At 37.4% G+C, this 15,861-nt stretch overlaps 1 protein-coding gene across 1 annotated transcript; it reads right to left on the bottom strand.

Annotated features, from left to right (window-relative positions):
- Positions 1-5,353: 5,353 nt before the first annotated feature.
- On the bottom strand, positions 5,354-6,502 carry LOC141628458 (uncharacterized). Its single transcript, XM_074441601.1, has 2 exons — positions 6,419-6,502; positions 5,354-6,034 (listed from the first exon to the last, which is right to left on the bottom strand). The coding sequence occupies exons 1-2, from the start codon at positions 6,500-6,502 to the stop codon at positions 5,354-5,356; spliced, it is 765 nt and encodes a 254-aa protein (XP_074297702.1).
- Positions 6,503-15,861: the final 9,359 nt, after the last annotated feature.

Below are 15,861 nucleotides of genomic sequence, written 5' to 3'. Positions count from 1 at the left end.
TTACGTTAAGTTCATCTTTAGCCCGAACCTATTGGGACAACGGTCCCTCTAATACTTTCGTTGAGATCAACAAAATTTCGAAGTGTAATAACTATTTATTACCCTACATACCCAACATCAAAGAAAGCACCCCGGTATAATATTTCAATACCGTATTGTACCCCTAATGAAATTGGGATTCATGGGTTCCTACTATTTGGTAAGCCTAAGTATCAATCTTTTAAAATGAACGTCTTGTCAATTTATTATCTATCAAATTTAAGTGAACTAAATTTTCGAACTAACGATAATTATAATTGACACGGTCGAATACTCGATATGATATGCATGTGTTGTTTATGACGATTTGGCAATGCATGCAACATATAAAAATAAATGCAAAGCAATAAATAAACTTCTTAGTATGGCCTTCCTAAAATAGAAAATCAAATAATCTATTACAAATTCGGAAACCAGCTCCATTGGTCCCTAGAACTTCAAGTGTCACGCTTCCCAAGGTAACACCGTCTTGATCGAAACGCCTTTCCGCATGGCACCGTCTTGAAGGAACTCCGGAATTACAAATAATAATAAAAATACAAAGCTATTCCTATTATACATTTGTAATACGAAAAACTAGTAAAAATAAAAGTGATACGAGATCACATTAAAATTACAACCGAATCGGTATTCCCTTACATTGCGGGTAATACCGATTAAAATTAAGGCCATACTAGGATAAAATTACATAATTCAAAATTACATTAATAAAATTATGACATTCATAAATAAAAAGCAGCATTATTATATGTGTCTAACATGCCAAATTAATGTGCCAAATCGCCCTATTAAAACATTATATCGTATATAATCCAGTTTTATGGAAATGCGTGATAATAACTTATTAAAACCACAAATCAATACTTAAATCAAATTTAAGCTCAAGTTAATTACCATAACTCTCTTAGGACTCAAAAATTAGTCTTTACTCAATTTTTGACTATAATTCAACGTGGTTTTCAATTATTGCTTATTAAACTTCTTATAATCATAACAATTATGAAATAATTCCCAACAAATCATAAAAATTTGGAAAAATTAGAAATCACATTTTTGTAAATTCTGGAATATTACCAAGATTCCAAAAACTCAATAAAATTTGCCCACAAATATTTATAATTTATTTCATTAATAAATCTTGTAAAACATAACTTTTACCATTTAATCCAAATTAAACATAAAAATTATGGAAAAATCAAAATCAAAATTTTAAACATTCTTTAATAATTTTCAGAACCTGGAAAAGGCAAAATTTAAACCAAAAATTTCGAATTTATTTTTATGACTAATGAAGTTGCCCTTTTATCGATTTTATCACATATAAATCAATAAACATACCAAATCAATCAAAATTAATCATGCAACTTTATATCTGATGTTCATATCATATCTACAACATTAGGGAATAATTTCATGCCATAAAATTTATTTTAGCTATTTTTGCTAAAAAATAGTCACTATTTATATCATTTTAACCATTAAAATTATAAATCATGCATAATAAATCTCATTTATCTAAAATTTTACATACAATCTGTAAAATATGCATGTGATATCTTATTAAAATTTCATGTCTATTTCGAAGTTTAACGATTTAAGTCATTTAGCCTCCATTTTTAGCATTTTTATCACATAAAAATCATAAATCATGCAATATTAATCACATTAATACGAAATTTTACATAAAATACATAAAATATTCATGTGAGGTCATACTAAAAAATCACGGCCAGTAGTCAAGTTTAACTATTTTTAGTAAATAAAAGTTTATTTTACTCAATAAAATGTAATTATTTCACTAAAAAATCATTAAAATAAGCAGTAATAATCCATAAATCATCAATATGACCTAAAAATATTTTAGAACCAGAATGTATAACATGCAAAAAAAATTCGTGGTTTTATCCTTATAAAGCACAAAATATCTAGGTTTAATTAAGTTACATTTAACTCGGAAAACCAAACCGATTATGCATTCAACACCAAAGCTCTTGATGCCAATTGTTAGGTTCTCATATCCATATTAGACTCATCAAATCATTTTATAAATTACCCATAGTTTATATAGTAGTGGATCTAGTTGCATGCATAACAAAATGAACAAAAATAAGGAGAAAATCACATTTCTTACATTGTTTATGGTTCGAATTTTTGGGGCACAAGTAAGGTCTCCTACCTTCACTTGTTCTTGAGCTCAATACATTTGGAATGATCCTCCAAGATGTTCAAGTCTCATGTATAGAGACACTTTTCTTAGTTTCACCCAAGCCTAACCTAAACACTAATACAATTACTAACTAGATAATATGTATTAATAACCTTAAATAATAATTCTAATATTATTATTACTATTACTCTAGTAATATTATTGTAATATTAGAATTTTGAACAAGTTTTATGTCGAGAGAAAAAGAGATGAGCATAAAAATTGGAATAAGAATAATGTAAAAAATGAGAACCTCTTCCTCTTTTAGCATAGGGCAACCAGTTTTTCATGGGTAAGGGTGAGTCGTCTTTTTCTTTTTGCTTTCTCAAAGCCATAGGTAGGGATCTAGAATCCTAAGGTAATTATAGTGTTTCTATTTTTTAATATAAAAAACAACAACTATCAACACTCTAAAATAACCCACTAAAACCGGTGCACATGACTTAAAATTGGCTCCATATTATCTTTTGTAATTTGTCATTTCTAATATGTTGTGACATGTGACATGTAACATGTCATTTGGCATAATAATGCATATTTAACAAATTAAATATCATTATATATTAAATAAATTACATTTAACAAATTAACAAGTAATTCACAATTACATGTATATAAAATGGGTCACATTAAGTCTAGTTAATATAATCTACAACATCTTGTAATTATAACTAACCAATTACTCTTATCTCAAATGTTTCATAAACTTTAATCAATTCTAGTAATATAACAAATTAATTACAAAATTGAATCTTATTTAATCACATTACAATAAGATATATAATTCTCACTTTATAAATAAATTTGTTCTATTTAAGGATTTAATTAATTCATACCAATATACGATTAATAAACTTTACAGTTTGGGAATCGTCCTATAGGTGTGACCTTAAGGTATCAACTGATCACCACCGTCAAACGACAGTAATGTCAAACTCTAGTTACCCAATCATTACCAATTAATGTTAATCAGTTGACTAAGTAATTGAATCATCCCTTATGTATTCTTATTATGAGATTTAATATTATGATCGCACTATTGTTGAGGACACATACTACAACAGGTAAGAAACTGACACTAGCAGCTATGTCACATAAAGTATTGTCGATCAGGTGGGACCCTATATGACATGGTATAGAAAAACTACCCGGGTCAGAAAGCTTAGAAGGGGGCCATAAAATTTTCTGCATAAAAGAAGCGTAAGAAGGTACCTGGGCAATTAGCTCATCGAAAGGCTAAGCGATTTCGAGACTTTGCAAAAAGGTCTTTAAACGTGCTAAGCGGCGGCAAGCGACCAGGAAAAGGAACTTTAATCAGATAGGTCTAGTTCTTAAGTTCCTCCTTTTCGTTATCCAGAATAGGCATAGAAGGCGTATCACCATGCTGCGTAGAACATAAATTCGATCGATTACATAAATCACTCGATCGAATTGTTTCATCACACAAAACGTTCGATCGAACACTAAAGTCTGTTCGATCGAGTATTTCTTCTCCAGTAATGTTCGATCGAATGGCAACATCTGGTCGATCGAGTAAGTCTTCCTCCAGATTGCTCGATCGAATACCAATATATGCTCGATCGAATTTCTCTGTTGTGATAGCACTTGAATTGACAAAAGTCGCTTCTCTTTGAACAGTAACTTTAGTCTCCGAGTCATAAACATTAGCATCATTAATAGGCAACTCTGGTTCTTCATAGGGAGGACCGCTCCCCGTATGAACAACATATACCGTCTCAGGTTGCCTAAAAGTTCACTCGGCAGTTACTTGAGCCAACTGAGTCTCAAGTCTCTTGATAATGGCATCTTTAGCTTGCATAATCTCTTGCACTTGCAGTGCAAGTGTCTTCACTATAGATGTCAATTCAACAATCTCTTCATACTTTTTAGCAGGGGGAGGGGTTTGTTGTTGCAGCGGCCAAACAAATGGAGGCTATGTTGCTATCTACTTGTTAATCTAAGTCTGTCGGTGTCACAAATGGGGGTTTAGATATGATAACTAAAATAAACAGCGAAAATTAAAAGACTCTAACAGAAAAGGGAAAGGGACTAGGATGTTGGTTCATCAATGAATGCCAGATAATTGCAGCTAAGGTCATAGATCAATCACATGTATCAGTCTAAGTGGCAGTGAATACGTCCTTCTGGTCCTCTATTTGCTCTAAAATACTACTAACATAACTTTCGCCCTCATTAGAGTATCCTAAAGAATGTAGCGGGTCTCACTCCTTCCAATATTTCGATATAGGTCGGGGTTTGCCAACAACAACTAGAACAATTATGCGCATTAACCGTCTAATCTTCATTAAATTCTACTTATAACAACAAAGACATGATATTGATAACAGATCGGCAAACCTAATTAGCAGCTATCATCAATTCATTGATTCCCCAAAATCCTAGCGAGGGAATTAGCCATGCATAATGAAATTAACAAAACTAATAACAACTAAAGCAATAATCAATAATAACATAATAATAAGAAGGAATAAACGAAATAACATAAATTAAATTAACAAAAAGATTAAAGGAAGAGAAATTAAGGGAATAAGAGAATTTGAGATGCAAAGGGATAAAGAATTAATATTAGAATTGAGAGAAGGGAAGAGAAATTACAGAGTTTAAGATCCGGAAAATAGGAGAAGAGAACTACGCAATACTAATCTACTCTAATCTACTGCCAATCGTGGAAATAATAATGAATGCCCCCACGGCGTCCATGAGCTTGACTTTAGGCCTCCACACCATCGCATCAACTGAAGAACAGAACCTCTTCGCAGCGTCATGGCCTCCACCTTTGGCTTCCTTGCGCGCTTTCTTCTTATACGGCATAGCCTCATCCAAACCTCCACCCGAGTCATCAATTCTTACCGTTCCAGTCTCCAAATTCAACGTACTATGCCCGCCTCCCGAGTCTTTCAACCTGTCAAGACCTGTAGAAGAAGTAACAAAGATATATTCCTCCAACATGTTCCCAAACTGGGGCAGAGGTGTCAAATCAACAGCAATATGTGACGCAACAGAAGGATTAGAATGAACCTCATCGGGTTCTACAGAAGGGATAGCATTACAGGGCATGACTTGCATAGGTGCCCTGCGTATACTAGACTAGATAAAAACCAAGTCCTCCCCTCCTACTTGAAAGGTAAGTGTCCTAGACCCGACATCTACAATTGCACCAGCAGTGTGCAAAAATGGTCTCCCTAAGATAATAGAGGTACGGGTGTCCTCGGGTATGTCTAAAACAAAAAAGTCGACAGGAATAAAGAGCCTCCCGATCCTAACAGGTACATCTTCTAAAACTCCTAAAGGCCGTGATAATGAACGGTCGGCCATCTGAACTGTCATACCAGTACACTGAAACTTGGTCAAACCTAATCTCTTAGTAATAGATAAAGGTAAGACACTGACACTAGCACCTATGTCATATAAAGCATTGTCGATCAAGTAGGTCCCTATATGACATGGTATAGAAAAACTACCTGGGCCAGAAAGCTTAAGAGGGGTCCTATTTTGAAGAAGTGCGCTGCACTCTTCAGTAAAGGCCACCATCTCAATATTATTAATATCTCTCTTACTCCATAAAATTTTCTTCATAAAAGAAGCGTAAGAAGTTACCTGGGCAATTAGCTCATCGAAAGGCTTAGCGATTTCGAGACTCCGCAAAAGGTCTTTAAACGTGCTACGCGGCGGCAAGCGACCAGGAAAAGGAACTCTAACCGGATAGGATTGGTTCTTAAGTTCCTCCTTATCGTTATCTGGAATAGGCGTAGAAGGCATAACACCATGCTGCGTAGAACATAAATTCGATCGATTAAGTAAATCACTCGATCTAATTATTTCATCACACAAAACGTTCGATCGAACACTAAATTATGTTCGATTCAGTTGTTCTTCTCCAGTAATGTTCGATCGAATGGCAACATCTGGTCGTTCGAGTAATTCTTCCTTCAGATTGCTCGATCGAAAACCAATATATGCTCGATCGAATTTCTCTGTCGTGACAACACTTGAATTGACAAAAGATGCTTCTCATAGAACAGTAACTTTAGTCTCCGAGTCATAAACATCAGCATCATCAATACGCAACTCAGGTCCTTCATAGGGAGGACCGCTCCTGGTATGAATAACATAAACCGTCTCAGGTTCCCTAAAATTTCACTCGGCAGTTACTTGAGCCAACTGAGTCTTAAGTCTCTTGATAATGGCATCTTTAGCTTGCATAATCTCTTGCGCTTGCAGTGCAAGTGTCTTCATTATAGATGTCAATTCAGCAATCTCTTCATTCTTTTTAGCAGGGGGAGGGGTTTGTTGTTGCGGCGGCCAAAAAATTGGAGGCTTTTGATAGCCTTGTTGCTCAAACGGATGTGGCGTCACATATGTCGGTTGTTACGAAGGTGGGTGTAAAGTTTGGGTAAGCCTCACTGTGGTTTCCATGGGAATGACTACCTCGTCTACACTGCTTAAATGCATAGACTTCGTCATTCTCCGCCATACAAACAATTGCATTGTGCCCCGCAGCACCACATCTCTCACAATAGACCACCTGTTGCACCATAGTATGGAACTGAGGTGGACCATCCCAAGATTGTCTACTCAACAGCTTGTCAGATCTTGCATTATGAGCTTCAAATTGTGCTATAATTCTGGAGACGTTAGACATCTTGGTAGAAGATTCAAAGGTACTCAAGGCTTCCTTTTGACGCTTTTCTCCAAAAATCATGTCTAAGTAGGACCTATCAGAACAAGACTAGAAGAATAGATCAGAACTGGCTCAAGGAATAAATTCCTTGAGGCTAAAGACAAACAAAAATAAAGCAAGTAAAAAGTGTCGCTTCCCTGGCAACGGCACCAAAATTTGATGAGGGTTGTCACAACTTTATCAAAGATAAACCCGAGGGGTCTCTAACTAATGAAGCTAGGGAAGTCGGGGTCGAATCCACAAGGAGGCTATGTTGCTATCTACTTGCTAATCTAAGTCTGTCGGTGTCACAAATGGGGGTTTAGATATGATAACTAAACTAAACAGTGAAAATTAAAAGAATCTAACAGAAAAGAGAAAGAGACTAGGATATCGGTTCAGCAATGAATACCAGATAATTGCAGCTAAGGTTATAGATAAATCACATGTATCAGTCTAAGGGGCAGTGAATACGTCCTTTCGGTCCTCTATTCGCCCTAAAATACTACTAACTTAACTTTCGCCCTCATTGGAGTATCCTAAAGAATGTAGCGGGCCTCACTCCTTCCAATCTTTCGATCTAGGTCGGGGTTTGCCAAAAACACCTAGAACAATTATGCGCATTAACCGTCTAATCGTCATTAAATGCTACTTATAACAACAAAGACATGATATTGACAATATGTCTGCAAACCTAATTAGGAGCTATCATCAATTGATTGATTCCCTTAAATCCTAGCGAGGGAATTAACTATGCATAATGAAATTAACGAAACTAATAACAACTAAAGCAATAATCAATAATAACATAATAATAAGAAGGAAGAAACGAAATAACATAAACTAAATTAACAAAGAGATTAAAGGAAGAGAAATTAAGGGAATAAGAGAATTAGAAATGCAAAGGGATAAAGAGTTAATACTATATTTAAGAGAAGGGAAGAGAAATTACAGAGTTTAAGATCCGGAAAATAGGAGAAGAGAACTACGCAATGCTAATCTACTCTAATCTACTGCCAATCATGGAAATAAGAACTAATGCCCCCTCGGCGTCCATGAGCTTGACTTTAGGCCTCCACACCATCGCATCAACTGAAGAACAACAACTCTTCGCAGCGACATGACCTCCACCTTTGTCTTCCTCGCGCGCTTTCTTCTTATACGGCATAGGCTCGTCCAAACCTCCACCCGGGTCATCAATTCTTACCGTTCCAGTCTCCAAATTCATTGTACCATGCCCGCTTCCTGGGTCTTTCAACCTGTCAAGACCTGTAGAAGAAGTAACAAAGAGATATTCCTTTAACTTGCTCCCAAACTGGGGCGAAGGTGTCAAATCAACAGCAATATGTGACGCAATAGAAGGATTAGAAGGAACCCCATCGGGTTCTACTGAAGGGATAGTATTACTGGGCATGACTTGTATAGGTTCCTTGCGTATACTAGACTGGGTAAATACTAAGTCCTCCCCTCCTATTTGAAAGGTAAGTGTCCTAGCCCCGACATCTACAATTGCACCAGCTGAAAGGATTCTATAACCCTCTAATTAAACTATTTTAATTATAGATCTAATTTACTCATTAAACTAGATATTGATCTTATGCATGCATAACAAAATTAAAACAAAGGTTAATAAGAAAGCTTCTTACAATGCGAAAATCGGATTTGGGGCACAAGTAAGATCGCCTTTCTTACTTGTTCTTGAGCTAAAAATAATGGATGATTCCTTTAGTCCAAATAGTGTGAGAACCTCCTATTAGTTGCACCAAGACAATCCCCTTAAAACTACTAAATAATTGACAAGATTACTTTAGTAGCCATCCTTAAAATATGATCTAATAATATTTGTATTACTACTTCTATTAATTTGTATATTATATATTAGAATAATTTGTTTTCTAAAACTTATTTTAGAGAACAAATAAAAGTAAGAAGTATATAATTATATAAGAAAGAATGAATCAAAAAATAAGAACAATTCTTATGTGGGGGAGGGGAAAACCGGTGGGGTGGAGAGAGGGAGGTGAGTCAATGCATGCCCATATTGCTTTATCAATTGTTCTTCTAAAAATGCAATAGGGTGAAGGCTACTCTATAATTGTAATCATGGTGTTCTCCATAATAACAACAATTAAACATTTCACCCTCCATTTCTCCTCTATAAACCGGTTTTCCTAGCTTAAATGTAGTCCATTTTATTTTTGTCAATTTGTCATATTGTCATATAATGTGTAACATGTGATATATAGCATGTCATTAATAATATTAATGCATATTTAATAATTAAATATCATTACATATATTAATTTAATTATATACAACAATTGACTAGTAATTCTCAATTACAAGTAAATAAAATGGTTCATGTTAATATAATCTACAACATACATATTGCAATTATAATTAACCATTCATTCTTAATTTAACTGTTTCATAAATTTTTTTATTAATATAACATCTTAATTACTAAAACGAATCTCATTTAATCGAATTACAATAAGATTCATATTTTTACTCACATTCGTGAATTGTTCTATTTTAAGGAATTAATTAATTTGTATCATTATACAATTAATTAATTTTATCTATTAAGAAGATCGTCACTCAACTATGACCTTTAGGGATTAACTGATCACCACCGTATAAACGACAGTAATGTTAAACTTTAGTCAGCCAATCATTACCGATTAATGTTGACCAGTTGACTTATAAAAAAGAATCATCCCTTTACGTATTCTTATTATGAGTTTCAATAATGTGATCGCACTATTGTTGAGGACATATACTCCAACAATCTCCCACTTGTCCGAGACAAGTGTGCGTTACCAATTCTCTTATCCTATTACTATCTCACACTCATTGCAAGGTGTCTTGTAGGTCGTTCTTGCAAGTGATTATATCAAGAGTGGTTTCCGCGATCTGAAGAGTAACTGTCTGACCAGAACTATCTACCAAAGATACTTTCCGAGCGTGGCCACGCATTTTCAGTTCACTACTCCTCGAGTGGCCCTGAGATTTTTAAATAACCCTGACAAGGGGGTGGACAATTCCTATTGCACTATTCCCTTTGTTTAGCCACAGCTCATCATGGCCCAAGAGATGCCCATTTGACCCCATTTACGAAAGTCGTAGAGCATAATTCTAAGTCACTCTGAAACTGTGCCAACTTGGGCGAACAGTCTTTAGTCAAACAATTGACTCAAAAGAATACTATAGTAGCTCTTGCCACGACCAGGCTATATGAATTACCAGAACTCTATAAGCAGTCATTGCCCGATAGAGTGTCCCTCACAGTCTGCCTATGTGATCGACTAGTCATCTCTCATGACCCTATGTGTAGATACCCGTATCCGTCGATATTGGAATTTATAGAGAACCCGACAAACACCCGATGATGATAGGACACATGTATTTATTAGTTGTCATTGTCATTATTTGTGTTCGTTTTATGATGTAGAATGAGCATTGTCGACGGAGTATTTTATTAATTTAAATGATATTTAAATTAAATGTTTTTAAAGTGAATTCATTTTATTGCTTTATTTTGAATTTATTTTCTCAAGTTTATTTTATTGAAAATAAAATAAATAATTGATTTGAAAAATCATTTTATGAGTGTATTTGATTTGAAAAATCATTTATTTTAATGTGTTAATCGATTTGAAAAATCGATTTAAAAATCGAAGACTCGTTTTAACCACGCGTTTTGGAGCTCGATTATAGCTCGGTTTTTGAGCCCGTTTTCTTTACGAGTTGGCACGAATCTCGAGTACACTAACCAACCTAAGCCTCTACCATCCAACCCCAGTTCGAACCCCCTTAACCACGGCCCAAATCCCGTCCCAAACACTCCCCAACAGCCCGCATAAAACACGAGCAGCCCCCCTGTTTTGCGTGCCAAATCCCGAGCCCAAAACCCGCTCCAAATACCACCAAAACCCGTGCCCATTAACCCCAACTCATACCATAGTATCCTAACCATATTACCCTAGCTTAACCACCAATAAAACCCCTCTCAAACCCTCACAAAAGCTGCTGGACAGCAGCTATGTGCAAACCGAGCCCGTCTGCCTCTCCCCTCTAAAACCCTACCTTAACTCCTTATAAATACCCCCCTTCACCATACATTCATTCCTCTAAGTTCTCCATACATACTACCTTTACTTACAAGCTTTAAACTCCAGAAACAAACCCTAATTGCCTCCCAAAAACCCTCGACAAAACCGACTCACAAACTAAGAATCAGTTTGTGTGTCCTCTTTGAAACCTTTCGTTCTCCCTTCAAACCTACATCAAAATTCGATTTTCTTGTTCCAAATTATCCACACAACATCCATCTACATATTAGACAAAGATTTACGAGCCAAATTGCCCTTGAGAGTACACGAATTCCCTCGAAAAACAGAGTGTTATTTACTCTGTTTTCGCGGCTTTTCCTGTCTGTCCAGTTCTGTTTGTGCTCGTTTTTCGTGCCCAATAACTCAAAACAAGCAGGGATTGTTTTACGATCTCTGTTCTCCTCTCTTTCTAGTTTTCAAAACATCTTTTAAATCGAATTTTCACCGTGAAACGAGAGAGAAATCGCAGTTTGAAAGTTGTTGTCCAGATTTGCAAAAAACGTGTTGTTTGCTTTGTTTCTTCGTCGACGACGGCCTCTCGAGATAAAATCTACCATCGATTACGACCCAAGATGGTGTCAACGATACATGTAGGTTGAGGGTGCATCAAATCCTCCTCTTTCTCCCTTTTATTTCTTTTTTTATGTTTGTTTTCTTATAGTTCGTTTTTGTTTGTTTATCGTTTTTGTTTAACGATTGTTATCATTAACTATGAAACTAGTTTAGTCCGAGTATGAGTTAAAGTACCACCATGAACACCCGCGTTGACTTGAGATGGGAAAGAAACCGCTACATCAGTCGGTCGTAACCCCCTTCTCATTTACATATCCTCGTGTTCAAGGTAGGGCATTAATAAAACGAATTCTAACTTCGCTCTTCGCTTTTGACCCCTCTTTTGTTTCGTGTAATTCGACCCACCCTAGGACCATTCACATGTTAGTATGACCTCTGATTGTTAACATATAACTCGTTTAGATGACATTAGATCAATTTAATAACCTAATTAGACAAGTTAGGGTACATCGACATAGCTTTAAAAATCAACTAACAATTTTATAACCTAATTGAACGCATCTCTCTTTTCACTCGATTTCTCGCTAGCATAAGAGTGCGTGATTAGCACCGTCTTATTAACACTCGATGAGTTAAATTAATTAGCGAACTTGACCCAATTTGACCCCTTTAGGCCGTGTAGAATACGCGTTTGCAAGACATCTTTTCGATCGATCAACGTCGTTTCTACCTTGTTTTCTAGCTCGCTTTCGAACTTGTTTCGCAATCAATTGATCTAACTAATGAACCTGACCTAGGACCTAGGGTTGGACGTGGCTTTAAGCCGTGTCCTTTGGTCATTCTTGTTTCGTTTGTTTTACATCGTTTGTTCTTTATTGTTTTGTCGCTTGTAATTTATCGTTTGTTCATCGAGTTGTAATTTTCAAGTTAGCTTTCTTTTATCGAGTCAAAACCTCTTTCAAAAACCTTAGTCTTGTTTGGTTAGATGGTTGTGCCCCAATGCAAGTAAGAGCGTAGTAAATCGCATGTTGTTTAAAGCAACATGGCCCGATTTAAGCTAATGCATGCTTTGGTGTGTGACCCAATGTCTAATCCGATAAGATTAAGTGAAAGCACGCATTACGAGGAGTGACCCAAGGCCGTGAGTCATGTAAGCCGTGGGCCACCCCTTTGTGCACGTTTTCCTAGGCCGAATGGCCGTGTCATGTGTCGTGTACGGTTTTGTGTATAGCGTTGTATTTTAGATCGAGTTGTATCTTTAATTTATCGTTGTGTCGGCATGAAATGCCTGGGTTGTAATAGGATAGATCCCAACGGCTCCCCCATTCCCCTTAAGCCTTGTTTGTTTTATATGTTGTTAGATCAATCAACCCACATGCTAAATTAAAACTTTGACAAAGTTAGTTTAGTTGCATCTAAATCGACATAGAAACTTCACATGTTAGGGTTTTAAAACGATGTTTGCATATCATATATCGTAGTAGCTATGACCTTGTTTGAAATCCGATACTTGACTTAGTAGAGGCCGTTATTGACGGGCGGGGTTAGGTGTCCTTATGGGCTTCCTAACACGTACCCTCACCCCGTACTCAAGATCTCTGGTTTGTGGATCCGTCTAAATACCATTGGATTACGAGAGTCATTCAAATCGAGTGATATAGGGTACAAGTCTTTATATTTAATCACTCGTAGTCGATTGGCTTTATGCTTTTCGATGAAAGGTGTAAAGTTGACTTGAACGGTTCCAAGTTCCCAAAAAACTTGGTGGCGACTCTAATTTGTCTTAATTCGATTCGAAGGAACCTTGAGTCGATTATGCCTAGTGTGGATCCCGCGGACGCTTGATCCCGAGGGCCTTGTCCTGATTTTGGCGACTCTATTTGGGGAAAAAAGGACTAGTTACACTTTGTTTCTAGGGTCTTTTCCTCCGAGGTGAAACTTGAAAAGAAAGTATTGGAAAGTAAAACATTACTCATAGTGCTACGATTCATGCATAAACCCTTATGGACTTTTCCGGGCCGTCCCAGCGTTTCTTTGTGATGCGTGGGGGGCGACGTCCCACTATTCCAGGAACTCGCACATTGCTTGCTTCCACTCCTCCTCGTCGTGGTTCTTGATGGTGGGGATGCTCTTCTAGGTACTCTACCTAAAGGCCCTTGCTCTATAAGACTCAAAAAGGATGGAGGGCATAGACCTTCTTTTAGAAGACTTGCCGAGACTTAGAGATGTCTAGGAGCATACATCCTTATAACATGAGAATGACAATGTGCAAGGTGTCTTTCCCGAGTCTTTTCAAAATTTCCATATCAATTTCAAAACCGAACTTTTGAACAACTTACTTTCAAAATAGCATGGTTTTAAAAACGCGGAATGCTGCCCAAATAGGACTAGAATTTTCGGCCAAAAATAAGCTTTTATAGCCGGCATGCTGCCCATTTCAAATCTCATTTTCAAATCAATTATTCGTTTTTTTCAAATTCAATCCAAAATGTTTCTCGAACCTCAACCAACGTTGAAATGCGTCGAGTCGTGTCCGGGTCCTGGCCGTGTTAGGCCAGGCGTTTTTCGTTCCAAGAGTCTAGAACACGACCCTGTTGGGTCACCCAAGCTCACCTCTTGGGCTTTGAGTCATGTTGGTCGACCAATTGGTCTAGGATAGTCCACAGAAACGCCCAAGCTAGGCCATTTAGGGCGTTTCACCCGAACCTATGGGCTATGTTAGTCCAATCACGGGTTTAGTCACACCGAGTCCAGTTTAGAATCGAGCTATGATAACTTGAGTCATGTCGTCTTATCGAGTCTAAAATAAATTGAGGTCTAAATCCAACCGTGAGTCGAACCTTTGGTTAGTCAGTCTCAAGTCGAGTCTTTGTTTGAGTCAAGTTGGTGTCGTGTCCTTAAGTGTGCAGGGGCTCTTACTTTAAATATTGACTCGGTTCGGGGTTTTCTTGTAGAAAGGCCGCCAAAAACCCGACGTCAAGCAATGGAAGATGCTGTTAACAAGCTCACTGAGGCCGTGAACCTCATGATGACCCGAATGGATGCAACCGAATCTAAGCTGGGTGAAGATTCCCCTCTATCTACCCCACCTCTGACTGATCTGGAGAAACGGTTCAAGTTCATCGAAGACCGTCTGAAACTCTCCCAGGGGAAGAACATCCACTATGAGAATGCTAGGGCCTATGCCCCGATTCGGGATAAGTTACCCACGAACATGGTACTCACGACATCCCAAAGTTCAAGGGCACCGAAGATCCATCCACCATGTTAAGGCCTATAAAGGGTACTTAGCACCTTTGAAGGGAGTACTTTGACATGCTCTCGAAATTTTGCCCAATCTCCGGATGAACATCCGAAGGCGTGGTTCTATAATCTTGACCTTAAGAACTTCCCCACTTTCGAAGATATTACGGTGGAGTTCGTAAGCACTATCTTGACAATGTTGAGATTCAAACCAACATAAGGACTTTGGAAGTAATGACACAGAAGGAAAAAGAGGGCTTTACTGAATTCCTCGCAAGATGGCGCGCTGAAAGCGTGAAACTAGCTAAGAAGCCTGATGAAGTTGAAATGGTAGATAAGTTCGTGAATAATTTACGACCTGTTTACCATAATGCTCTGAAATACCAGAATTTTGGTTCTTTCAAAGAATTGATAAGAATCGGGATAAAGGTAGAGAATGATATCCGAATGGCTGAAGCTGAGAAGCCAAAAGGATACCAAGGGGCCTCGTCATCTAAAGCAAAAGCACCAGCAGCGGCCCACTTTGTTGAAACTGTCAATCTCTTAGATGGACAGTCAAAAAGGCCTCCGCGCCAAGCTCCGAGGGTATTCACCGATATCGGGTGCACTTACGCCTACGCTCTCCAAAGGCTCATGGCCCAAGGAAAGTTGAAGCCCATTGGTCCAACTCCGGATCCACTCTTTGAACAACAAGGCAAATGGTATAAACCGAATGCCCTCGTGCCTTTCATCAAGGGAAGGGACACGATCATCGAAAGGTGCTTTAGACTAAAGCACGAAATTCAAGACATGATTGAGAACGGAACGCTCCCAATCCCGGCCATAAAGCCCAACAACGTCACCAACCCCTTTGGGGACCACACTAACTTTGTCTCTACCGAAGATAGTGTCGATTACTCTCACTTGATTCGCCCATGTCGTCTAAAAGAGGTTTTCATCGGAAGAATATTCGTGGATTGCTCCGAGTTCCTACCAAGCTCAAGAAACGAGATTACATTCGAGGATTTTGTTGTCGATTGCACTCCTTACATACTCCGGAGCGGCAATGAAATCTATGGCGTTTG

This window comes from Silene latifolia, chromosome Y (assembly GCF_048544455.1).
Source record: "Silene latifolia isolate original U9 population chromosome Y, ASM4854445v1, whole genome shotgun sequence".
Taxonomy (NCBI): Eukaryota; Viridiplantae; Streptophyta; class Magnoliopsida; order Caryophyllales; family Caryophyllaceae; genus Silene; species Silene latifolia.
This window is presented reverse-complemented; position numbering and strand designations above follow the sequence as displayed.